The sequence below is a fragment of the Macaca thibetana genome, chromosome 1 (assembly GCF_024542745.1).
Source record: "Macaca thibetana thibetana isolate TM-01 chromosome 1, ASM2454274v1, whole genome shotgun sequence".
NCBI lineage: Eukaryota > Metazoa > Chordata > Mammalia > Primates > Cercopithecidae > Macaca > Macaca thibetana.
In genome coordinates, this window is record NC_065578.1 from 10885254 (window position 1) to 10912164 (window position 26911).

At 52.3% G+C, this 26911-nt stretch overlaps 4 protein-coding genes across 4 annotated transcripts in view; 2 read left to right on the forward strand and 2 right to left on the reverse strand.

Moving 5' to 3' along the window:
* Nucleotides 1-26911, reverse strand: part of FBXO2 (F-box protein 2) — a 122113-nt gene that overhangs the window by 57124 nt on the left and 38078 nt on the right. The gene's annotated exons all lie outside the window — the stretch shown is intronic.
* MAD2L2 (mitotic arrest deficient 2 like 2) overlaps nt 1-26911 on the reverse strand; it is a 407166-nt gene that overhangs the window by 29730 nt on the left and 350525 nt on the right. The gene's annotated exons all lie outside the window — the stretch shown is intronic.
* Nucleotides 1-26911, forward strand: part of CLCN6 (chloride voltage-gated channel 6) — a 165558-nt gene that overhangs the window by 23368 nt on the left and 115279 nt on the right. The window lies entirely within an intron of this gene.
* Nucleotides 1308-21372, forward strand: DRAXIN (dorsal inhibitory axon guidance protein). Its single transcript, XM_050788840.1, has 7 exons — nt 1308-1758; nt 4015-4205; nt 5804-5806; nt 6946-7057; nt 7491-7580; nt 10064-10153; nt 15195-21372. Exons 1-7 carry the CDS (start codon nt 1308-1310, stop codon nt 15305-15307), a joined length of 1050 nt encoding a protein of 349 aa, XP_050644797.1. The 3' UTR covers nt 15308-21372.

Here is a 26911-nt window from a genome sequence, read left to right on the forward strand (position 1 = left end):
GGGTGGTCAGGGCTCCAAAGGCACAGCAGTTTCCCCGCCCCTCCCACCCTCACTTGGGGTCAGCTAAGGTGACACTGGGGTGGGCCAGCCAGCATGGGGGCTGCAGGGAGAGGCGCCAGGAAGCAGGGACACATCACAGGCCCACCAACCTTTCCTCAGCCCTGGGCAATTATATGGTCACAAATCACAAAGAAACGGTGGCGTAAGCACCCTTGCCAGCCTAGTGGAATACTCGGGAGGCCATAAAAATTCAATTAGCCTGGCTAACCTGGTGCCCAGCTCCAGGATACAGTGAGGCTGGTGCAATGGAGGCGGGTGCGTGGGGGAGCAGCTGCGGGTGGCCCACGGGGGCAGGAGATCTCCAGAGTCTGACAGACGCCCCCACCATCCCCTGAGCTGCAGCTTCTCCCTCCAGTGTGGAGGGAGGGCACCGGGTCCCCTGAGGGGGCTGTCCTGAGGCTAGGTCCAGTTGGCTCAGTCTACCCTGCAGGGGTCAGAGCCAAGTCTGCAAAGCTGTCCCCAAAGCCCCTCCGCCAGGGGAAGGGACAGTGTCAGAACATTCTGGGGCCTCAGAGCTCATCATGGGAGAAGAAAAAGGCAGAGCTGGGCCATCCTGGGACCGCCACACGGGGTTCAGGGCTCAGGGATAGAAATGACATAGTGCCACTTACCAGTTGTGACTTAACCTCTCTGAGCATTAATTGCCACTTCAGAAAAATGGGGAAAATAACAGGAGCCATTTCAGAGAGCTATTGAAAGGGCGAAGTGACATGAATTCACACAAAGCTCTTAACGTGGGTCCTGCCCACAGCGTGCGCTCAAACGCTATTATTCCATTTGTATGGAATTAGGCTCCGAGTCAAGTCTCAGGGCCTAGAGGCACATTTCTGAGCTCTGAGGGACTCAGTTCCCTTCTGGGGGACTTGGTAAGGGGCAGAGGTTTGTGCAGAGAAAGGAATTCTGGACTGATCTGGAACTTGGATGCTGCTGAAATTATTTAAGCCGGGGGTTCTCAGCCTCGGCACTGTTGTTTTTCTGGGCCGGATGAATCTCGGTTTCGGGGCGCCGTTCTGTGCATTGTCAGGCGTTTAGCAGCATCCCGGGGCTCCAACCTCTACATGCCAGTAGCACTCCCCAGTTTTGACAACTAAAATATGTCTCCAGGCATTGCCAAATGTCTGTGGGGTCTAAATCCCCCTCTGTGGCTGTTGAGAAAAACTGGGCTTTAATCATCTGAGTGGGGGGCAGCAGAGGAGGGGCCTGGGGCTGCGAATTCATGGTGTTGCTTTTCTTGCAGGGAGGAGCCAATGGCTGGGCCTGCCACCCACACCGCCCCCATGCTGTTCCTCGTCCTCCTGCTGCCCTTGGAGCTGAGCCTGGCAGGCGCCCTTGCACCTGGCACCCCTGCTCGGAACCTCCCTGAGAATCACATCGACCTCCCAGGCCCAGCGCTGTGGACGCCTCAGGCCAGCCACCACCGCCGGCGGGGCCTGGGCAAGAAGGAGTGGGGCCCAGGCCTGCCCAGCCAGGCCCAGGATGGGGCTGTGGTCACTGCCACCAGGCAGGCCTCCAGGCTGCCAGAGGCGGAAGGGCCGCTGCCTGAGCAGAGTCCTGCAGGCCTGCTGCAGGACAAGGACCTGCTCCTGGGGTTGGCAGTGCCCTACCCCGAGAAGGAGAACCGACCTCCAGGTTGGGAGAGGGCCAGGAAACGCAGCAGGGAGCACAAGAGACGCAGGGACAGGCTGAGGCTGCACCGAGGTACCTGGAGAGCTGCGAGGGGTGGGGATGGGGGAATTCCTGCCATGGACTGAGGGGAGCAGGACAGGATGCAGGGACGGATCAGGGCTGTGAGGTCCCTGGAAGAATATCCAGAGGAGAGGAGGGGTCTCAGAGGGACCTGGTAAGGGGAGGAGGCGGGGAGAGGCCTAGGGTTGGGGCATGGGAAGAGGAGAGGGATGTATTGCAATAGAATCTGTCTTATCAACAGATCATCCTCCTGAATCAGGAAGTTCTACCTAAATTTCTCCTACTGTAAGTTCTGAGTAGAGATGGAGCAACAGCTCAGTGCTCTCCAAGCACATTCCTTACTCGACTCTGAAGCATCGGGTAGGGGCTAAGAGCCTAGACTCTGAAGCCAGGTCTGCCTGAGATCAGGTCCTGCCTCCACCACTTACTCGAGTGTGGCCCTGGGCAAGTTCTCTTTCTATGCCTTGGTTTTCCCCTCTGTAAATCGAAGAGACTGATCCCACCTACCCTCAGTGTCGTTGCAGAGACTTGGTTAGTGGGGCACTTGGGGCTCAGCTGGCAGGGCCACGAGCGGTCATTGCTCTGGTTAATCCCAGCCCCGTGCTGAGGCCAAATCAGTGTCCTCCAACCTGGATGCAGGTGACTCCAGGAGAGGCATCACTTGCCTCCTGCTCCTGCCTCTGTCCTGTTTGTCTCGGTGCGCCCCTAGCCCTTCCCACCTTCCTTAACATTTCCTCCACATCCCCTGGGAGCTAGCTAGCCCCCTGCTGGCCCGGGCTTCCCCCTCCCGGTGCCCATTCAGTCTCAGAGCAGACATATCCTGGCAGCTCCAGTCAGGTGGCTCCTCCCAGCCTTGCCTGGCCCTAAGCCAGGGAACTCAGCTTCTAAGCTTTCTGTGTGACCAGACTGCCTCTAGGGGCATGCTGAGTGCCACAAACGCAGTGGTGGTGGCAGGGTTCTTTGGCAGGAAGGCAACGGAGCCTCAACGCCTCTTATGCAAACAGCTGAGGCTGGCTTCCCTGCGAGGCCTGAGAACCCCCCAAGTGGGCAGAGGCCAGTCAGGGTCCCCTGGCTTTGACTTTCAGCCTCCCACTCCTGGGGTCACCTGTGTCAGCTTTCGGGGGAGGATGCTGGCATCCTTGAGGACAGCTAGAGGGCACATGTGGGGTGTGGACCTGTCCTGCTGGGCTCCTGCTCCCCCAGCTCCAGGGCTGCAGCTGGGCCTCCTGAGAGAGTTGACATGGAGAGGAGGAGGCGGGGAACAGAGAAGGTTTGTGGGGTAGGCCCTGTTCTGCTGACAACTGGCTGTGAAACCTCAGGCCGGGCCAGGCGTGGTGGCTCACACCTGTAATCCCAGCACTTTGGGAGGCTGAGGCGAGCGGATCACTTGAGATCAGGAGTTCGAGAGCCACCTGGGAAACATGGAGAAACCCATCTCTACCAAAAAAACAAAAATAAGCCAGGTGTGGTGGCACAGGTCTGTAATCCCAGTTACTCAGGAGGCTGAGGTGGGAGAATCACTTGAACCCTGGAGGCAGAGGTTGTAATGAGCCAAGATTGAGACCCTGCACTCCAGCCCTGCTGGAATTGAATCCAGGCCCTACTACTCATGAGCTGTGCATCCTTGGGCAAGTCACCTAACCTCTCTGTGCTTCAGTTTCCTTCCCTGTAGGTAAGACTGAAGGAGCACCCACTTCCCAGAGCTCTTGCAGTAGTTAGATAAAATAATGCTTATGATGCAGCTCATCTGGTACCCAGCACACAGCAGGTGCTCCATTAGGGGGGTGATGACTAATTATCACCACACAGGATGCTCTCACTTGTGTGTGGTAAGCAGTGATTCCCACCTCCCAGCTTTCTGAAAGGCCACTGCAATGATTCTCAGCCTCATGACATTTCTCCCTACTCAAACTTCACCTCCTCCAGGAAGCCTTCCATGGTTAATCCTACTAGTTCCCACCTGTTACACTTACATATCTGGCTGTGCCCAGCGAACCTGGACTTGCACTTGCTGGAATGTTGCTTTACAGGGAGAATCCTTGCGCTGTCTTCCCAGCGACACTGCAAGTTCTTCCAAGACATTTTCCTCCAAGTTCCCCTCCCCCTCCCCCCCAAGAAGGGTGGGAAGCAGGGATGGGGGCTGAACCAAGGGCTTGTCACATGGTCCCTGCTGCCTCCTAGTTTGTAGCATAAAATGTGGGTTCTACTATAGACCGCCACGAGGTGGCAAGCAGATACAGCCCCTGTGCTCCTCACCCTGTGTCTCAGGCCGAGCCTTGGTCCGAGGTCCCAGCTCCCTGATGAAGAAGGCGGAGCTCTCCGAAGCCCAGGCGCTGGACGCAGCCATGGAGGAGTCCTCCACCAGCCTGGCCCCCACCATGTTCTTCCTCACCACCTTTGAGGCAGCACCTGCCACAGAAGAGTCCCTGATCCTGCCTGTCACCTCCCTGCAGCCCCAGGTAAGGGGTCCCCAAACAGCCTCGGATCTGGAAGGGTCCTTGAGCCCATGTCATGGAAAACCCTGTTAGTACATGTAGGGAGACTGAGGCACGGGGGCAGGAGGCCACAGAGCTTAGATTGAAACCAGATCTCCTGCTGCTCATCCAGTCTAACTCCAGCCCTGGTGGGTGTTCCATCCTGACAAGGGGCTGCCACTGTCCAGGGCAAAGTGGTCCCAGGGGCCCACTCTGGGGACAGCCAAGGAGGCAAGCGGCAGCTCAGCATGCTGGTGTCTGCATGGAGAGCAGCGAGGCCTGGGTAGGAGCTTTCTGCATACAGAGGAACATGAAGCATAATAAGGGTGATTTTTAAAACCATGTCGTCAAGACCCAGAATTAATAGGCATTAGCTAACACTTGAACCCATCTGCGTCAGATCTTTAAAAAAGGTATGTGGGCCGGGCGCGGTGGCTCACACCTGTAATTCCAACACTTTAGAAGGCCAAGGCAGGAGGGTCACTTGAGCTCAGGAGTTTGAGACTATCCTGGGCAATATAGGGAGACCTTGTGTCTATAAAACTTCTTTAAAAAGTTAGCCAGGTGGCCGGGCGCGGTGGCTCAAGCCTGTAATCCCAGCACTTTGGGAGGCCGAGACGGGCGGATCACGAAGTCAGGAGATCGAGACCATCCTGGCTAACACGGTGAAACCCCGTCTCTACTAAAAAATACAAAAAAGGCCGGGCGCGGTGGCTCAAGCCTGTAATCCCAGCACTTCGGGAGGCCGAGACGGGCGGATCACCAGGTCAGGAGTTTGAGACCAGCCTGGCTAACACGGTGAAACCCCATCTCTACTAAAAAATACAAAAAACTAGCCGGGCGCGGTGGCGGGCGCCTGTAGTCCCAGCTACTCGGGAGGCTGAGGCAGGAGAATGGTGTGAACCCGGGAGGCAGAGCTTGCAGTGAGCTGAGATCCGGCCACTGCACTCCAGCCTGGGCGACAGAGCGAGACTCCGTCTCAAAAAAAAAAAAAAAAAAATACAAAAAAAAACTAGCCGGGCGAGATGGCGAGCGCCTGTAGTCCCAGCTACTCGGGAGGCTGAGGCAGGAGAATGGCGTAAACCCAGGAGGCGGAGCTTGCAGTGAGCTGAGATCCGGTCACTGCACTCCAGCCTGGGCGACAGAGCGAGACTCCATCTCAAAAAAAAAAAAAAAAAAGTTAGCCAGGCATGAAAGCATGTGCCTGTGGTCCCAGCTACTTGGGAGGCTGAGGTGGGAGGATCGCTTGAACCCAGGGCTACAGTGAGCTATGATTGCACCACTGCACTCCAGTCTGGGCAACAGAGTAACAGCCTGTCTCAAGGGAAAAAAATTATATATGTGAAGAGAAAGTAAGCAAGCAAATGTGACAAAAACACTACCCACTGGTGATTCTAGAAGAGGGGTATATAGGAGCTGACTGCATCATTCTTGCACCTCTTCTGTGGCTTTGAAAGGTTTTCAAAATAAAATTATTTAAAAGGATCAATAACGTATATGTATTAAAAAATACATAAAAAGGAAATAGGCCACGTGCGGTGGGTGGCTCACACCTGTAATCCCAGCACTTGGGGAGACCGAAGCAGGTGGATCACCTGAGGTCAGGAGTTCGAGACCAGCCTGGCCAACATGGTGAAACCCCATCTCTACTAAAAATACAAAAGAAATGAAGCTTTTTTAGCAGCAGATCTTTCTTATCCTTTTTTGGGGTCTTGCACGCCCTTGAGACTGTGATGAAAGCTGCGGACCGTTTCCCAGGAATGCATGGTTATCCATGTCATCGTCCACGGCCCCCTGCAGCCCAGCCTAGAAGGTGCAGTTCCTGCCCATGTCCTAGTGCGCGCACAGGCCCATGTGTAGATCCAGCCATGACCTCTAGCCCTCTGCATTCCTGGGGCCACTGACCTGGGCTGTGAGTGGGACTGAGCCCTGGTTGTGGCCTCAGTGGTGCCGCGGAGAGCTGGTAACCTCTGCTGAGAGAGGAAGGGATGGGAAAGTCCAGTGAGTGGCTTGGCTTTTATTTATGGGAGAGGGAGCCCAACTCCCTCCTCATGAGTTTAAAGACCCTGGGCAAGCAAGATTGCCTTCCTAGCCTGCGGGTGGTCTCCGCCCCTCCTCAGAGGGCCTGGTGGGTAACTCACCTATGTGTGTCTGCATGGTTCTTCTTGAGTAATGGCTGCAAAGAAAGGAAATTAACCTGGTGAACACTGGAACAGGAGCCTGCGGCAACCATCTTTTTTTTTTTTTTTTTTTTTTTTTTTTTTTTTTTTTTTTTTTTGAGACGGAGTCTGGCTCTGTCGCCCAGGCTGGAGTGCAGTGGCCGGATCTTAGCTCACTGCAAGCTCCGCCTCCCGGGTTTACGCCATTCTCCTGCCTCAGCCTCCCGAGTAGCTGGGACTACAGGCGCCCGCCACGTCGCCCGGCTAGTTTTTTGTATTTTTTAGTAGAGACGGGGTTTCACCGTGTTAGCCAGGATGGTCTCGATCTCCTGACCTCGTGATCCGCGCATCTCGGCCTCCCAAAGTGCTGGGATTACAGGCTTGAGCCACCGCGCCCGGCCGCAGCAGCCGTCTTTATGTCCTCAGGCCGAGACTCCAGGCTGCCCAGCAGAGGATGAGGTAGCCTCTGAGAAGCCTCTTTTTTGCCCTCTGGTCTTGGGACTCCACACTCCTGCTTCCATGGATTCGAAGGTTCCAACATCCCTCCCTCTTCACTGCTCCAACAGGCACAGCCCAGGCCTGATGGGGAGGTGATGCCCACGCTGGACATGGCCTTGTTCGACTGGACCGATTATGAAGACATAAAACCTGATGGTTGGCCCTCTGCAAAGAAGAAAGGTATGCCCACCTACCCCACCACCTTCCATGCCTGGGCGCCCTGCCCTCCCTCACCATCTGTTGAGGTGGGGGCCCCAGTGAGCCCTGTCTGATCTTCAGATGTCCAAAGGTGGTATGTGGGGAGAGGGGGAGAGCATGGAGCCTAACCTGGAAATGCCTCTTGGAATGGAGAATGCTGTCACATGCTTATCACGTGCCACACGCTTCCATGTTTCCACTCATGTTACCCGGGGGGAAAATACCTGTTAGGTCTGTAGTACTGTTGATCCCATTTTAGAGAAGAGAAAACTGAGGCAGAGAGAGAGAGGTGTATAGTGCCTTGTCCAAGCCACGCTGTAGGATGGTGGTATGGGCACTCCAACACCTGAGTCCCTGTGCTTAACCTCTGCCCTGCTGGGCCCCAGCTTCTAACGACAGATCTTCTTGTCCCCAGAGAAACACCGGGGTAAACTCTCCAGTGATGGTAACGAAACATCACCAGTCGAAGGGGAACCATGCGACCATCACCAAGACTGCCTGCCAGGTACCAGCCTGCATGACCCAGTCACGCGCTGCCCCCTCCCCTCTCTCTCCCGGGCTCAGTCTTCCTTCCTCTTCCGCCCCCGTCCTTTTTCTCCGGGCGGCAGCCAGCACCCACATTCAAGGCACCAGGCTGAGTGCTGGGAGGAAACCTGGGTGGGAGTGGGGGTTCCCATGTGTGCAGGACCTGAGGATCCTTGACCCTTCATGGATGATAAATAATAACAACAGCTGCCACTTTCCCGAGAGTTGCCGTCAGACATTCATTCATTTAATACATTACTCACGGCCAGGCATGGTGGCTCACGCCTGTAATCCCAACACTTTGGGAGGCCGAGGTGGGTGGATCACCTGAGGTCAGGAGTTTGAGACCATCCTGACCAACATGGCGAAACCCCATCTCTACTAAGAATACAAAAATTACCCAGGCATGGTGGCACATGCTTGTAATCTCAGTTACTCAGGAGGATGAGGCAGGAGAATCAATCGCTTGAAACTGGAAGGTGGAGGTTGCAGTGAGCTGGGATCATGCCACTGCACTCCAGCCTGGGCGACGAGAGGGAAACTCTATCTCAAAAAAAAAAAAATTACATTACTCACAACAACCCGGTTTTGAAGTCAGGTGATTGAGCCCCACAGAGGCTGGCTTGCCCAAGGTCACACAGTTAGGAAGTGGCTCCAACCTAGCCTGGCTGGAAAGCCTCTTCAGAGCCCCACGGTGTCTTGAATCGGGGTGATCCTGTCTTGCCCTCTTCCTCCTGACGCCAGGCAGGGCTTAATGCTGTCCTTGTCCCATCACAACACTGCCGGGCATTCTGGAGATGCTTTTGGTGACATCCTCACTGTTTGGCAGCCCGTCCCCATGGAGACAGTCTGAAAACAAGAAGCTGGACGTTGTAACTAATGTCCTAAACACTGGGGGCCCTTGGGGGTCCGTCGGGCCCTCCAGGAAGCAGATACTGAGGTAAGTTAGAAGTGTGAGGCCTGGCACAGTGGCTCACACCTGTAATCCCAGCACTATGGGAGGCCGAGGCGGGAGGATCGTGTGAGCCTGGGAGTTTAGGACCAGCCTGGGCAACACGGGAAGACTCCATCTCCAAAAATAATAATAATTTAAAAAATTAATCAGGCTTGGCCGGGCACAGTGGCTCACGCCTGTAATCCCAGCACTTTGGGAGGCCGAGGCGGGTGGATCACAAGGTCAGGAGTTCAAGACCAACCTGGCCAAGATGGTGAAACCCCGTCTCTACTACAAATACAAAAATTAGCCGGGCATGGTGGCAGGTGCCTGTAACCCCAGCTACTCGGGAGGCTGAGGCAAAGAATTGCTTGAACCTGGGAGGCGGAGGTTGCAGTGAGCTGAGATTGCACCACTGCACTCTGACAGAGTAAGACTGTGTCTCAAAAAAAAAAAAAAAAAATTAACCTACCAGGCTTGGTGGTGTGCGCCTGTGGTTCCAGCTATTCGGAGGCTAAGGCAGCCTCGGGGGTCAAGACTGCAGTGAGATGTGATGGCACCACTGTACTCCAGCTTGAGTGACAGAGCAAGACCCTGTCTCAACAAAACAAAACAAAAAGTGCAACAGATTTTTTTGGGGGTGGGCTGAGGTTGGGAAACACTTGTGAATGATGAGAGGGGGAGGAAGCTGGATTGGATGGGGGAAGCTTCAGACATCATGCTGTCATCCCAGCACTTTGGGAGGCGTTCCGGTGCAGAGGTGGCCTGTTAAACAAGGCGCATGCTGAGGAGAAATGGCTGGGCCCCAGAACCGCTGTGCCAGTCATTGGCAGGGGCTGCTGGGAACAGCCTGCCATGGGCGGAGGTGGCCCTGAAGTTGTACCAGCTGGAGGCCGCCAGCAAGTGCTTTCCCCAGGAGAGATCCCAGCGGCACACCTCCATGGCACCACGATTGTTAGATCGATGACCAGAATATTCCACAGAACAGCAACCAAATCAGCAATTAGCATCGTATAAGGCAGACCACCAGCTCCCTGACGGGCTGCTTCATTCCCAAACCATTGTTTTCACCCTGGGCGCAAAGAAAAGGCCCGTGTTTGGGCCGACTGGACCGTCGCTCTGGGAACTGGCTCCGTGGCAGGTGCCCAGGGCTTCAGTTTCCCCATCTGTCAAAAGAGGACGTTGGTGTTGGGGATCCTGAGGTCCCTCCCAGCTCTGAGCTGACTCTACACCTGGCAGCACCCAGCTGTTCTGGTCTCTCTGGGAGGAGACCTCACACCACCTTCACTTCCATGATCAGTCAGTTGCCTATCTGAGGCAGCTGGGGTCTCTGCCGCCGACCCTTGGGGGCCTCGGCCATGACATCCATCTGCAGTTCCACCCAGGAGCCTTGCACACCAGATGGCCCACCCCGCCAGGGCATGGCCTGCCACAGAGATGATGGATCTCTTGTCCAGTAGGACGGAGTGCAGGGCTGCGGGGAGGGGCGGCTCGGGGCGGCTGACTGAACGTGCTCTCTGTGTTGGCAGGGACTTGCTGTGACCTGCGGGAGCATCTCTGCACACCCCACAACCGAGGCCTCAACAACAAATGCTTCGATGACTGCATGTGTGTGGAAGGTGGGTCCAGACTCCTTTGCGGGGGGCTTCCCATGCTCTGAGAACCACAAAGCCTCCTTTTCTCGAAGCTGGTTCTGCACTGAGTGGGGGACACGCTTTCCCGGCAGAGGGTGGATCAGGGGCCTGCAGCGGGGGAGTAGGTGGGAGAATCCCTTGGGAGCCGAAGACGTGCGCAAGAACAGCTTTATCAGTGCCTTCCCAATCTGTGAACTCATTTAGTCCCGATTCTTGGCATCGTTTCTCAGATTTGCTTTTCTCAACTTTTGAAATACAAGCTGGCGCAATCTCCCACTATCTGGGGGAGGGAGAAGGGAGGAGACAGGAGCACATCTCTTTAAATTAGATCCAGCCTCAGAAGGCTGCCGCTTTCACACCAGAATTCTATCCCAGGGGAGGCACTGAAGTGTGATAATGGGATGGGGGTGGGTTTCCCAGCATGTCCCAGGGAAGGATGCACTTGGCCAGCTGCCTCTTTAACTCCTCCGTGCCCCCATCTCGTCTAGGTGTGCTGGGCTCTGTGCTGAGCTCTTTTCTACTGAAATCCCCATGACCACCCATAGAAAGGGGCTATGATGATCCCCACTACACAAATAAGCAAACTGGGGCACCGAAAGCTTAATGATGCCCAAACTTACACAGCCAAGAAAGTGGGGGAAGTAGTTTCAGGGTTTTTTTGTTTTGTTTTGTTTTTGAGATAGGGTTTTACTCTGTCACCCAGGCTGGAGCACAGCGGTGCAATTTTGGCTCACTACAACCTCTGCCTTCCAGGCTTAGGTGATCCTCCCATCTCAGCCCCGCAGGTAGCTCTGACCACAGGCCCATGCCACCAGCCCAGATAATTTTTGTATTTCTGATAGAGGCTGGGTTTCGCCATGTTCCCCAGGCTGGTCTCAAACTCCTGACCTCAAGTGATCCACCTGCCTTGGCCTCCCAAAGTTCTGGGATTACAGTCATGAATCACCACACCCAGCCAGTTTCAATTTTTTTTTTTTTTTTTTTTTTTTTTTAGACGGAGTCTTGCTCTGTCACCCAGGCTAGAGTGCAGTGGCGCGATCTCGGCTCACTGCAAGCTCCACCTCCTGGGTTCACGGGCCATTCTCCTGCCTCAGCCTCCCGAGTAGCTGGGACTACAGGCGCCCGCCACCACACCCGGCTATTTTTTTTTTTTTTTGTATTTTTAGTAGAGATGAAGTTTCACTGTGTTAGCCAGGATGGTCTCGATCTCCTGACCTCGTGATCTGCCCGCCTCGGCCTCCCAAAGTGCTGGGATTACAGGCTTGAGCCACCGCGCCTGGCCAAGTTTCAATTTTTTATTCTGCAAAGTTTCAGATATATACTAAAGTAGTCAGAATAGTCTAATGAACGCCCATTTCTCTTCACTCTGCTTCAGTACATACCAACTCGTGGCCAATCTGTGTCTGTCATTTCTCACACACTTTCCTTATTCCGACATGATTTCTAAGCAACTCCTGGGAGCTTACAGTTATTTCATCTGTGAATATTTTAGTGTGTACCTCTGAAAGACAAGTACTCTTTTAAAAACAAAATGCCAAAAATGAATGATAATTAATCTGTTCCATCCAATATCAAATCAGCATTCACATCTCCTGGATGGGGAAATTGGGGCCCAGCCCCTCTGTAGACCTGAGATACGTGTCCTGTTTTGCTCACATTAGCCTCAGAGATTATCTACCATGGTCATGCCACTGCACTCCAGCCTGGATAACGGAGCAAAACCCTGTCTTAAAAATGATAATAATAAATCTTTTTCTTCCCAATTTTTAAAATTGTAGACTTTTAAATTTAATTTAATTATTTTTTTGAGACAGGGTTTCGCTGTCACCCAGGCTGGAGTGCAGTGGCGCAATCCCAGCTCACTGTAGCTTTAACTCCCGAGCTCAAGGGATCCTCCCGCCTCGGCAATAAAGCTATGTAGTTCTGATTATTCACTCATCTAATCAGTTAAATATTTATGGAGCACCTACTGTGTATCAGACATTGTTCTGGACACTGGGGGGTTCAGTAGTGAAAAGAACCAGCAAGTTCTGTGCCCGTGAATTACATTCTAGTGATATGAGCAGACAACAATGAAATACACACAAAGGATGTCTTTAGAAAATAGTAAGGGCTATGGCCAAGCATGGTGGCTCATGCCTGTAATCCTAGCACTTTGGGAGGCCGAGGCAAGAGGATCACTTGAGGTCAAGAGTTGAAGACCAGCCTGGCCAACATGGTGAAACCCTGTCTCTACTAAAAATACAAAAATTAGACAGGCATGCTGGCACTTGCCTGTAATTCCAGCTACTCAGGAGGCTGAGGCATGAGAATCGCTTGAACCCAGGAGGTGGAGATTGCAGTGAGCAGAGATTGTGCCATTGCATTCCAGCCTGGGTGACTGAGTGAGACTCTGTCTCAAAAAGAAAAAAGAAAAAAAAGTAAGTAATAAGGGCTATAAAGGTAATAATATGATAAAGAGTCCTGCAGTTGTTTTAGAAAGGGTAGACAGAAGTGGGCATTGGAGGCCAGGCGGGGTGGTTCATGCCCGTAATCCCAGCATTTTGGGAGGTCAAGGCAGGCGGATCCTTGAGCCCAGGAGTTGGAGACCAGCCTTGGCAAGGTAGAGAGACACTTTCTCTACCAAAAATACAAAAAAAGAAAAAATTAGCCGGATGTGGTGGCACACACCCATAGTACCAGCTTCTTGGGAGGCTGAAGCGGGGAGGATCACTTGAGCCCAGGAGGCAGAGGTTGCAGTGAGCCTAAATCTTACCACTGCACTCCAGTCCAGGCGACAGAGCAAGACCCTGTCTCAAAAAAAAAAAAAAAAGGCCGGGCGCGGTGGCTCAAGCCTGTAATCCCAGCACTTTGGGAGGCCGAGACGGGCGGATCACGAGGTCAGGAGATCGAGACCATCCTGGCTAACACAATGAAACCCCGTCTCTACTAAAAATACAAAAAAATTAGCGGGGCGAGGTGGCGGGCGCCTGTAGTCCCAGCTAGTCGGGAGGCTGAGGCAGGAGAATGGCGTAAACCTGGGAGGCGGAGCTTGCAGTGAGCCGAGATAGCGCCACTGCACTCCAGCCTGGGCGACAGAGCGAGATTCCGTCTCAAAAAAAAAAAAAAGAAAAAGAAAAAGAAAAAATAAAGAAAAGAAAAAGAAAGAAATACAGAAAAAAACAAAAAAGAAATGGAGGCCTGGCACAGTGGCTCATGCCTGTAATCCCATCACTTTGGGAGGCCAAGGCGGGCAGATCACTTGAGGCCAGGAGTTCAAGACCAGCCTGGCCAACATGGTGAAACCCCATCTCTACTAAAAAAATACCAAAAGTAACAGGATGTGGTGGTGCATGCCTGTAATCCCAGCTACTCAGGAGGCTGAGGCAGGAGAATCACTTGAACCCAGGAGGCAGAGGCTGCATGAGCCAAGATGGTGCCACTGCACTCCAGCCTGGGCGACAAAAACAAAACTTCATCTCAAAAAAAAAAAAAAAAAAAATCAATGGAGAGCCATAGGATGTTTTACAGGGAAGGGCAGAATTTGAGCCACTTAAAAAAAATTAACAAACTTTTTCCTTTTCAATGTTCAAGATTATAGACTTTTTAATTGAATTTATCTGTGTGTTTTATTTTTTAAATTTTTTTTGAGACAGAGTCTCACTCTGTTGCTGAGGCTGAAGTACAGTGGCACAATCAAGGCTCGCTGCAATCTGGAATTCCTGGGCTCAAGGGATCCTCCCACGTTAGCCCCTCCTGTAGTTGGGACTACAGGTGTATGCCACAATGCCTGGCTAATTTTTACATTTTTTTGTAGAGATGGGGTCTCCCTATGTCGCTTAGGCTGGTCTGGAACTACTGGGCTCAAGCGGTCCTCCCACCTCACCTCTCAAAGTGCTGGGATTACGGGTGTGAGCCACTGTACCCTGTGGACTTTATTTTTAGAGCAGTTTTCTAGAAAAATTGCACAGAATGTGGTTCTTATATACCTTCTTTGTCCCTGCATGCAGTTTCTCTTATTAATAACATCTTGCAATCATGTGGTACATTTGTTTGTTTGTTTGTTTTTCGAGATAGAGTCTCGTTCTGTCACCCTGGCTGGAGTGCAGTGGCATGATCTTGGCTCACTGCAACCTCTGCCTCCCGGGTCCAAGTGATTCTCCTGCCTCAGCCTCCCAAATAGCTGGGATTACAGGCACCCACCACCACGCCCGGGTAGTTTTTGTGTTTTTTTTTTTTTTGGTAGAAACAGGGTTTCACCATGTTGGCCAGGCTGGTCTCAAACTCCTGACTTCAAGTGATCCGCCTGTCTCGGCCTTCCAAAGCGCTGAGATTGTAGGCGTGAGCCACGGTACCGGGGTCTCATGGTACATTTGTTGCTTGACAAACTAATAATGATGTATTATTACTACGAACTGAAGTCATAGTGTAAGTTATAGTTCACTGTGCAGTTCATTCTATGGGTTTGGACAAATGCATGCCATGTCTCACCATTACGTGTTACCCAGAATATTTTTACCACTCTGAATCTTCTCTGTGCTCCTTCCATGTTCATTCTCCCCCTCCCCTGGATTTGTGTCTTTTTTTTTTTTTTTTTTTTTTGAGAAGGAGTCTTGCTCTGTTGCCCAGGCTGGAGTGCAGTGGCGCAATCTCGGCTCACTGCAAGCTCCGCCTCCCAGGTTCACACCATTCTCCTGCCTCAGCCTCCCGAGTAGCTGGGACTACAGGCGCCCGCCACCACGCCCAGCTAATTTTTTTGTATTTTTAGTAGAGACGGGGTTTCACCATGTTTGCCAGGATGATCTCGGTCTCCTGACCTCGTGATCCACCCGCCTCGGCCTCCAAAGTGCTGGGATTACAGGCATGAGCCACCGCGCCCGGCCCGGATTCGTGTCTTTCAAGCTCACTGGGGTTGCCGGGAGGAGGCTGGGTTGCGGGGCAGAATAAAGAAGGCGGGAGAGAGCTGGCCGGCCCCGAGCGTGCAGGGGAAAGAAGGGGAGGGCACCGGCCCTTCGCGCCTCTGACCCCCTTGCCTCCCCTCGCCCAGGGCTGCGCTGCTATGCCAAATTCCACCGGAACCGCAGGGTTACACGGAGGAAAGGGCGCTGCGTGGAGCCCGAGACGGCCAACGGCGACCAGGGATCCTTCATCAACGTCTAGCGGCCCCGCGGGACTGGGGACTGAGCCCGGGAGGTTTGCACAAGCCGGGCGATTTGTTTATAACTAGCAGTGGGAGATCAAGTGGGGGAACAGATGACTGAGGCTGCAGGCTCAGGCCCAGTACACTCGACCCCAGGAGGGGAGCCGCTCGACGAATGAGCTGGGTGGGTGCCCAGGAACCGGTCCGCAGCACCTGCACACCCACAGTCCGGTCCCACGCAACCTCCATCCCGCGTGTCTTGCTCTCCGCGATGGCAATGCCGAGAGTGCCCTCTGCTGTTCAACTCCAGCACTGCAACAGCTTCAAGTTCAAAACCAAGTGGCGTTTTTGAGAGTGGAAAAGAAATTTAAACTTCCCGAAAGAAAGTCCACCGGCAGGAGATGAATATGGATACCAGGCACTGTGCTAAGTGCTGAAATACATTATCTCACTGAATTATCAAAACGACCTTTTCAAGTAGGCATTATCACCATGCGACAGGTTGAGGACCCTGAGGCACGCTGGAGTTATTTAACCTGACTTGCCCAGGGTCAATGCTCCTCAAACCTGAACATGCTAAGAGTCACCTGGAGGTCCAGTTAAAAATGTACATCTGGCTGGGCGCGGCGGCTCACGCTTGTAATCCCAGCACTTTGGGAGGCCAAGGCAGGTGGATCACCTGAGGTCGGGAGTTTGAGACCAGCCAGGCCAACATGGGGAAACTCTGTCTCTATTAAAAATACAAAAGTTAGGCCAGGCGTGGTGGCACAGGCCTATAATCCCAGCTACTCGGAGGCCGAGGCACCAGAATCACTTGAACTTGAGTGGCAGAGGTTGCAGTGAGCAGAGATCGTGCCACTGCACTCCAGCCTGGGGAACAAGAGTGAAACTCCATCTCAAAAAAAAAAAAAGCACATCCGACTCACTGGGCTCTGTGCTCTAACAAGGTCCCACGGAATGCGATGCTGCTGGCCCAGGGACCCCACTGAGAGGTCCTGGGAAGTACATGGCAGAGCAAGGACCTGAACCTGGGCCAAGGCTGTCCAGCTCCAAGGCCCACGTTCTTGCGACCCCACAACCAAGAATTTCTTCCAGATACTCCAAGGCTTTTGGCAAGAGAGGTTCACACCCTGGTAGTCCCTTTCTCTGCGGCGGAAATAGTTTGACTGTTCTCTGCCTTCCCTGGAGAAAGCTGTATCATGTTTAAAAACAAAACAAAATACAACTTAAGCACATACTTGCTTGCAGGAATGAGTTGGGCAAGTTGATCCCTGTGGTCTGGTAGCTGATATCCTGGGATACGAAGTGTTTGGGGAAAAGAATCACGTTGGCCTTTATGTCCCTATGGTCCTGCTCATCCAGTCCTGGCCCTTAGGCACTTTACAGCTTTCTGGAGAGCTTCCACCCCAGGGGTTCTGATGCGAGCACGGACTCAAAAAAAACCCCACACATATTGCCCACATTTACCCACTTTGCATACTGTTTAGTGATTTCCAGGACCACAAAACCATCCCTGGACCCCACCCCACATTTTTGCAGCAGAGCCCACTGGGAAGTTGAGGCTCCTCTGAAATTGAGGTGCTATCTGAAGCTAACTGCCCCCAACAGGCCAGACTCTCAATGCCCACCCAGAACATCTGTCCCAGTAGATCTGGCTTCAGGGGTCACTTCAGGAAAACCATTTAAATCCCCCCACTTGGCATCTCACTCCTGGCCAACCCTCTGTTCCAGGGCGAACCAGGTTGCAAATGACAAAAGACTTTCCTGGCCAAATTCCTCACTGGCCTGGATCACGCCCATAAGATGCCAGAGATGTTTACTGCGCTGGGAAAATCAGTGGGGGTCAGGGGTCAGGCACCAAGGCAAGCAGGCAGATCTAGAAGAAACTAAATATGCTTGTTCTCTCCCTATCCAAGTTTGGTGGGCATGGAAACCTTGTGGGGAGGGAGCAGAGAGGTCAGGGGAACTGGGAGATCAAAGCAGGCTAGCTGAAAGGCAGATATGGCTGGGCACAATGGCTCATGCCTGTAATCCCAGCACTTTGGGAGGCCGAGGTGGGCGGACCAGTTGAGGTCAGGAGTTCAAGATCAGCCTGGCCAACATGGCAAAACCCTGTCTCTACCAAAAATACAAAAATTAAGGCCGGGCACGAGGGCTCATGCCTGAAATCCCAGCACTCTGGGAGGCCCAGGTAGGCAGATCACTTGAGGTCAGGAGTTCAAGACCAGCCTGACCAACATGGTGAAACTCCATCTCTACTAAAAATACAAAAATTAGCCAGGCATGGTGGCAGGTGCCTGTAATCCCAGCTACTCAGGAGGCTGAGGCAGGAGAATCACTTGAACCCAGGAGGTGGAGGTTGCGGTGAGCCAAGATCACACCATTGCACCCCAGTCTGGGCGACAGAGTGAGACTCCAAAAATACAAAACACTTAAAAAATTAAAAGGACAGATCTGCCAGCAGCTTCGTACTTGAGACCAGACAACCCACATGCTGTGTGTGCCTCACATTAAGTGGTGACTCGGGACTGTGCTGGCTCTGTGGGGCTAGAACCCTAAGGAGTACCGCAGGAAGAAAACCCAGCATTCCTATGGCTAGGGGACAGCTGTTAGACGGTCCTAGGACATCAGCCATGGAGAACACAGAGGGTCAGGACAAAGCTAAAAGGCCCACAGAACTGTCACTGGTTGCCAGGGCAGTTCCATGGTTGGAAATTCCAGGCCCATCTCTTTGCCCTAGTTATCTCTATTTGACATTTCCAAAGAGGCATGGGTGGATGGAACCTCTTAACTCCAGAGCTGGGAATCCCAAAGCCCTGTCAAGTGTCTAACCAGCCTCTCTGCCAGGAAGTTCTTCCTTAGGTCTATCTTACATTTATTTTGCTCATACAGAAGCCAATTTCCTCTAATCCAGGATTTAGAAAACTTTTACTGTGAAGGACCAAATAAATATTTTAGGCTTTGCAAGCCATCCGATCTCCACCAGCTACTTAGCTCTGCCATAACTTGAAGCAGCCACAGACAGTGTGTGAATGAATCCATGGCTATGCTCCAGAAAAACTATTTATGGACACACATGTGAATTCCATATAATTTTCACATGTCACAAAATATTATTCTTTCTTTTTTTTTTTGGAGATGGAGTTTTGCTCTGCTGCCCAGGCTAGAATACAGTGGCTTAATCTCAGCTCACTGCAACCTCTGCATCCCAGGTTCAAACAATTCGCCTGCCTCAGCCTCCCAAGTAGCTGTGATTACAGGCATGTGCCACCACACCTGGTTAATTTTTGTATTTTTAGTAGAGATGGGATTTTACCATATTGGCCAGGCTGGTCTCGAACTCCTGACCTCAGGTGATCCGCCCACCTCAGGTGATCCACCCGCCTCAGCCTCCCAAAATGCTGGGATTACAGGTGTGAGCCACCACACCTGGCCACAAAATATTATTAGTTTAATTTTCTAAAACCATTTAAAAGTGCAAAAACTGCTCTTAGCAGGCCAACTACACAAAAACAGGCAGTGGGACAGATTTGGCCTGAGGACCACAGTTTGCCAACCCCTGCTCAAGCCTGCTCGCTCTCAACCTTGGCTGCACGTTGCAACAATCTGGGAACATTAAAAGGCCTGGGACCCACCCACAAAGCTTCCGCTTTGTTTGGTCTGGGCTTCATAGCTTTTTCCCCAGGTAACTCCACGTGCAGCTGGGGCTGAGAGCCTCCGCTCTCCCCTTCCATCTGTAGCAGTGCAGCTGGTGATAAATCCACCTATTCCACCTCTCACCGCCTTGGCAACCTTAGGAAAGTTTCTTAAGGTCTCTGTGCCTTGATTTTTTCATCTGTAAAATGGGGATAACTCTCCCTTCATAGGGTTGTTGCGAGTACTGAATGCATACTTCGTTTTGATTTTTTTTTCTTTTGCGACAGAGTTTCACTCTTGTTGCCCAGGCTGGAGTGCAGTGGCGCAATCTCAGCTCACTGCGACCTCTGCCTCCCAGGTACAAGTGATTCTCCTGCCTCAACCTCTCAAGTACCTGGGATTACAGGCAAGCACCACCATGCCTAAATACTAAAAATAATTTTTGTATTTTTAGGAGAGATGGGGTTTCACCATGTTGGCCAGGCGGGTCTCAAACTCCTGACCTCAGGTGATCCACCTGTCTCAGCCTCCCAAAGCGCTGGGATTACTAGGCGTGAGCCAGTGTGCCTGGCCTGTGAATGCAGAATTCTTATAAGGTGTTTAGAACAGTGCCTACCACCTAATAAACCTCCAGTGTTAGCTACATTTGTTATTCTAGGAGAATTTTAGGAGATGTTTGGTTCTTTGACAATGACCCATCACATACTCTGAGATCATTTCTATTCAAGCTCTATTCTATTCAAGTCACTATTCAAGCTCCTTCCCCAAAGTGTGTTCCATAGAACACTGGGACCATGAGATGCTCCATTAGAAAGGGGCAGGGTACGGCTTCCGTGGTCAAAGAGGTTTGGAAAACTGTTCTGGCCTCAGCCCTTGGCAGCATGTACAGATTCCAGGCACCGAGGCAGGGCTGGAGGAGTAAGTGACTTTGCAATAAGATAGGTGCAGGAGTCTAAAAAGACACCCTGGGTGGACTGGGGGAGCTGAGCAGGAGGCCATGTGGCAACCAGTAGCTGCTGGGCCTGTGGCCTAAGCCCTCCTGCACTCCTCCTGCTGGAGTCTCACTGCGGATCCCAGGAATACCTGCTGTTCCCACAGGGCTGCCATCCCATGGTTTGTCTGGAGACACCAAGAGTGGTTTCCATGCCTGCTGGGAATAGGCTGAGCGTGCAATGACATGACGGCCAAGGCTTGTGGGAAAATGACAGCTTCACAGCCCCTTGAGGAGTGACCAAGCCACAAAGTAAATCCTAAAGCCACAACCCCTTCTACCACTGAGCTGCCGGAGGTGGGTCCTTATTTTAAGCCACATTCAACCCACCCAACAAAACCTAACATTGAGGTGGTGGGTGCACCTGCAGTGCGGTTCACTCACAGCTGCAGAGACAAGGTTTATAAAACAACAGAACAGCCAGGAAAACGGTGCTGGGACAGACAGTGGAGAGGCCAGAGAAGCAAACCACTGTGGCTCCTCACTGGGGGTTTCTGGGGTTGGACTGAACCCTGTCACCTCTGCGATAGTCTTCACTTTCACAGGCAATGGTGACTGTGTGTGTTTCCTGGGGAGGAGGTTGGCAGGGAAGGTCACCTTTCCTGGGAAGGGCGGTTTGAAGAACCAGGGGTTTATATTGCAGGGAGTGTATTTTCTGAATTCTAAATCAGAACAAGTGGTCTGATACAGGATCCATGGCCGGGTCACTTCTGGGTGCAAAAGGCTTTCTAGACCTTAGACACTCAGATGATGGTCCCGGGCTGGCAACAGCACCTGGGAGCTTGGTAGAAATACAGAATCTTAGCCTGGGCAACATAGGGAGACCTCGTCTCAGCAAAAAATAACAAAATTATCCGGGCACGGTGGTGCACACCTGTAGTCCCAGCTATTCTCCAGGTTGAGGTGGGAGGATTGCTTAAGCCCAAGAGGTCGAGGCTGCAGTGAGCCATGATCACGCCACTGCACTCCAGCTTGGGCAATAGAGCGAGACCCTGTCTCAAAAAACGACAAAAAACAAAAAGAGATGCAGAATCTTGGGCCCCACCACCCCACGCCTACTGAGCCAGAATCTCTGGGGATGGGGCCCAGCCATTTGGCTTTTCACAAGTTCTCTGGGTCATTCTTGGGCATGATCAAGTTTGAGAATCACAAGTCTAGGATGTGACAGGGAAAACAGAAATGTGGAGTGGTCAGGGACATTCGGATAATTCGGGGTATTTGTATTCAGGTGTGAGTTGGCAAATCTGAGACCTGTTTTGCCTAGCTAATTACTAGCAATAGCAAACTCCCAGGCTCTGAGGCCCAGCCTCCTGGGCTGCAACTGGTCTTTATTTTTTGGGGTAAATGAATGGAGCACCTCGGCCTGGGACCCTCAGTGTAGGGTTTTCTGAATCTTAGGCAATTTCCTAGGGTGCTGTAGTTCCTCTTTAAAGTTCAGAAGCGGCAGGGGGAGGGGGAGGTGCCACACCCTTGTAGTCCCATGATATCATATTGCATGTGCTCTTGGGCTGTAAATAAAGAGATTTTAAAAGCCCACCTGGCGTCTCTCTTTGTTCCTCCAGGAGATGGTTTGCCTGTGCTGGTAGTGAGCTCCATAGGGGCATTTGGAGGGGACCCTAAGCCTGGTGTTCCACCTACGACTTCTCAACACACTGGATTGAGCATTTGCCCCAAGCTAAGCAGCAAACAAGGCAGACAGGGTCCCTGCCCTCACCTGGTCCTCATCATAATCCCTCAGCCAGACCTCTTGACTGCGAGTCCCAGATTTTTTTGTTTCCTTTTTTTTTAGAGACAGAATCTTGCTCTGTCACCCAGACTGGAGTACAGTGGCATGATCTCAGGTCACTGCAACCTCCAACCCCCAGGTTCAAGCAATTCTCGTGCCTCAGCCTCCCGAGTAGCTGGATTACAAATGTGCGCCACCATGCCAGGCTACTTTTTGTATTTTTAGTAGAGACGGGATTTCACCATGTTGGCCAGGCTGGTCTCAAACTCCTGACCTCAAATGATCCACCCACCTCGGCCTCCCAAAGTGCTGGGATTACAGGCGTGAGCCACCGCACCTGGCCAGAGTCCCAGATTTTTATCTCCCTTCCCATTTTAGGGTTGGGGCAGCTGAGGTCCTAAAGAGATGCTGAGGTGGGTTGCAGCAGGCTGGTCCCCAGCAGCTTCCTTCCGAGCCAAGGTGGCTGAGTGCAGAGAAGAGCAGACGCAGGACTCCTGCAAGATAAGAAAGGACAAGGCAGCTCAATGGAAGCCAGGGCTAGGGCAGGGTCCGATGCCATCTTGGGAAAGGGTGTGAACTGGTGAGGGGGTGGCCTGGCTTGGCACCAGGAAGGACATCTCTTATCATGGTGGCAGTTCCAGCCAGTGCCACCCAGCTCTGCTGACCAGGGCTTCCTCGGGCAGGCTGTTATGTCTCCCTGTGGCCTTGATCCTAAAGCCAAGGTGGAGCCCAGACACCCCTGGGTGCCGTGGTGACCCCAAAGGTGGGGCACCCTAAGGGCCTGGTGTCCATCCCTGCACTGTGCCACTCATTTAGGACCACCGAGGCTGCTTTCAGGCAGGGGGCTGCCAGGACCGAAGTTGGATTCACCTTCAGGCCGGCCTCCCAGGGAGGAAGGGGGCTGGATTCCTCCTAGAGAGGCAGTGGAAGCACCCGGCCCTCCCCGACCCACTTCCTTGTTCTTCTCTTCTCTCTCCCTGTGGCCACTGCCCCCTGCAAGGAAGATGAGGCCTCAAAGAGCCTGCAGCAGAGTCAGACGTGAAAGCCACCGCCAGTGAAGCCTGAAAGCAGTGAAAGCAAACACCAAAGATAAACCCCACGGCAGATAGGCGTCTCAGGCCGTTGGGCTCAGTGGCCACAACAGGCCTCATGTGGGTATCTGAGCCATCACTCAGATGCAGCCAGAGCCCTCCAATGCCTCCCTTGGAATTCCAGCAGCATCCACGTGGAAAGATGGGAGAACGAACAGAGAGGAGGAGGAAGCAGCCCGAAGTTATGACACAACCAGGACAGGCCATGGGAGGCGGGAGGCAGGCAGCACACATTGAGGATCGCTCCGTGCAGGGCCTGGGCCAGGGGCTGAAGTTGAGCTTTGAACAAGATGCTCAGAGTTGAGGAAAGCACGTGAGCATGCACATGCACATGCACACACACACACCCACGCACGCACACACACACTCACACACATGCACACACACGCAAGCACAGACATGCACACACACACACCCGCACACACATGCACACACACACGCACAGACACACGCACTCGCACATGCACACACACACGCACCCACAGACACACGCAATCGCACATGCACACACACACGCACCCACAGACACACGCACTCGCACATGCACACACAGACACATGCACCTGCACACATGCACACCCACACACACGCACATGCACCCCTATACACATGCACACACACACACGCACCCGCATATGTGCACACACACGCACGATAAAATAAGAGGATTGCTGCTGTATGCAGCAGAGGTTGAAGGAAATACCATAGGTCAGAGAATTCGAGAGTAGCTGGAGTGCGCTCTCCTTCCTCTTGGACAATAGCCTCTTACTTCCGCTTTCGTTCTGGGTGATTTCTCAACAACTGCAGCTTCCTGGACTCCAACAGGGCACAGGCAATTTCCTTTTCTGCCTTTTCCACAATCGCCAAGGGTTCCATAGAGCGTTCTGATGAGTTCTGTGAGACTAGGGTCTCTGGAGGGACAGGGCACTATTGCCACGTGTTTGAGAAGGCTTGGTGGGGATCATCCTTAACCGGCAGTAATTTTCATAGGACTCTGATGAGGTAACAAAGCAGTCGGAACATTAGGCATGATTTCCTGTGTTTTAAAGCTCAAGGAGGAGTATTTATGGAGCCTGGCTGGGGTCCATAAGTGTCAGCAAGGGATGCCGCCGTAAGTGTGAATTCTGTGCCATTGGGACAAATCGTTCAGAGTCAGCCCTCATTAGTTTTAAGTAGTCACAGAAACAAATGTCTCCTCTGAAGCGGGAAGTGGGGGTCTCACACCTCCCAGCAGTGTCCAGGCTCCTCCGGAAAACACACGAAGAAGGAAATAAAAGAACCAACCACGCTGACTCCCTCGGTGCCCACATCCCCCCAGGACTCTTCCCTCCTAGCTGTGAGCGAATGGGGTGAGGACATGGCCGATGGTGCTAACAAGTCAAAATGGTGTTTGATGCTTTGAGAATCTTGGCATCAACCAGAGATTGGGCAGAAGGGCAGGAGATGAGGTCTGGGAGGTCAGCAGAGCCACCAAGCCACCCGACTCCAATCCTACAGGGTTCCATTGGCTTCCTTCCCCTTCTGCCTCCGTTTTTCTCCTGCCTTGCCGCTCATGGTAGCTGGCCCTCAGTGCACGAGAGAACATGTCCACAGACACAAAGAACAACACTGCCCAACAAAACACGCAGGCCTTCCCCAGCTCTGGCAGACCTCAGGCCAGAAACACACAGCCAGTGTGTTTGTGATGAGCTGAATGGAAATATCACAGGAAGGGGCTCCAGATAGAATCCCATTGACAATTCCTATGCCACGAAAGGGCCCTTCTCTGATGTGCTTCTTGTTGAGGGCTCTGCTCTCTTATTTTTATTTTTTATTTTATTTATTTTTTTGAGATGGAGTTTCACTCTTGTTGCCCAGGCTGGAGTGCAATGGCACGATCTCGGCTCACTGCAACCTCCGCCTCCTGGGTTCAAGCAATTCTCCTGCCTCAGCCTCCCTAGTAGCTGGGATTACAGGCGTGTGCCACCATGGCTGGCTAATTTTTGTATTATTAGTAGAGATGGGGTTTCGCCATGTTGGCCAGGCTAGTCTCGAACTCCTGACCTCAGGTGATCCACCCACCTTGGCCTCCCAAAGTGCTGGGATTATAGGCATGAGCCACTACACCAGGCCTGAGGGCTCTGCTTTCTAGCAGGGGTGTGTGGCTTTTTCGCTTCTAGGTATTTGCCCAGGTAGGTGTTCAATAACTATTTGCCGAATGAATAAATGAATGAATGAATGAATGAATCTATTCTACATGTCAGTTTCTTTATTGAAGGTACAAATATCAAACTTGACTCAGACAGGTTGGCAAAGGGACACGAAAAATTTAAACTTGAATTCCAAAAGTGTACAGGTGCTCCCCAGCTTACAGTGGGATGCTTCCTCATAAACCCATCCTAAATTGAAAATATCATAAATCCAAAATGCACTCAGGTCAGGTGAGGTGGCTCATGCCTGTAATCCCAGCACTTTGGGAGGCCGAGGAGGAGGGGGTATTGCTTGAGCCCAGATGTTTGAGACCAGCCCGAGCAACATAGTGAGAACTCATCTCCACAAAAAACTTTTTAAAAAAGCAAAATTAGGCCAGGCGCGGTGGCTTATGCCTGTAATCCCAGCACTTTGGGAGGCCAAGTCGGGCAGATCACGAGGACAGGAGATCGAAACCAGCCTGGCCAACATAGTAAAACCCCGTCTCTACTAAAAATACAAAAATTAGCAGGGTGTGGTGGCGCGCGGCTGTAGTCCCAGCTACTTGGGAGGCTGAGGCAGGAGAATCGCTTGAACCCAGGAGGTAGAGGCTGCAACGAGCCGAGATCGCCCTGCTGCATACTAGCCAGGGTGACAGTGTGAGACTTCGTCTCAAAAAAAAAAAAAAAAGCAAAATTAGCTGGGCATAGTGGTGTGAGCCTGTAATACTAGCTACTTGGGTGGCTGAGGTGGGAGGATCACTTGAGCCCAGGAGTTGGAGGCTGCAGTGAGCCAAGGTTGCACCAGTGTACTCCAGTCTGGGTAACAGAGCAGGACCTTGTCTCAAAAAAAGAAAATAAAACGCATTTAATACACCTAATCTACTGAACATCATAGCTTAGTCTAGCCTACTTTAAACACGCTCAGAACACTTACCTTAGCCTACAGTTGTGCAAAATCATGAAAAACAAGCCTATGTCATAATAAAGTGCTGAAAACCCTATGGAATTTATTGAACACTATACTGCAAGTGAAAAACAGAACGGTTATACTGGGGACTGGAAATACGGTTTCTACTGAACACAGATCGCTTTCTCACGGTTGGAAAGTAGAAAAATCATGTCAGACCATTGTAAGTTGGGGAGTGTCTGTACTCACTCAATATATGACCCCAAGCCTTGTGGAATGCCACGTGGGGGTCTATTATGTCCTTCCATAGCCAAGAATAGGTCTAGCAGGAACTCCGGTTCCTTTGAGGATACCGACAGTTTCACTTTCTTTTGTTTCTCCATCCTCCCCCATCCCCCCCACCCCACCAGCCTGCCAAGCCCGCCCAGCCAGCAGGGTCTTCTCGTGCCCTCCTCTCTCAGTCTCTGGCCCCAGCTGGTCGAGATGAATACAGCGTCAGTGTCTGAGCCACAGGGATATTCCAAGGTCCAGCCTTGTGCTGCCTTCTGATCCTTGTCTTCCCCGCCTTACTTCGCTCTATCCTTCTCATTTCAGCCCTGGCTGGATTTTCCTGCTGTGTGGTTACATGTCAGGGTCCTGGAGCCAGACCTCCTGGGTCCCACCCCAGTTCCAGCAGCAATTAGTGCTGCGCCTGTGGCAAGTTGCTTGTTTCTTTTGATTTCAGCTGCCTTAGTGTAAACAGGAATAAGAACAGCACGTGCCATAGTGTCGCTGTGAGCATTTACTATGAAGCACTTTCTTCTTTTTTTTATTTTTGAGACAGGGTCTCGCTCCATCTCCCAGGATAGAGTGCAGAGGCGCAATCTCAGCTCACTGCAACCTCCACCTCCTGGGTTCAAGCGATTCTCATGCCTCAGCCTCCCGAGTAGCTGGGATTACAGGCACCCACTATCATGCCCGGCTAATTTTTGTATTTTTAATAGAGGCAGGGTTTCACTATGTTGGCCAGGCTGGTCTCAAACTCCTGACCTCAGGTGATCCACCCGCCTTGGCCTCCCAAAGTGCTGGGATTAGAGGCGTGAGCCACCGTGTCCGGCCCACT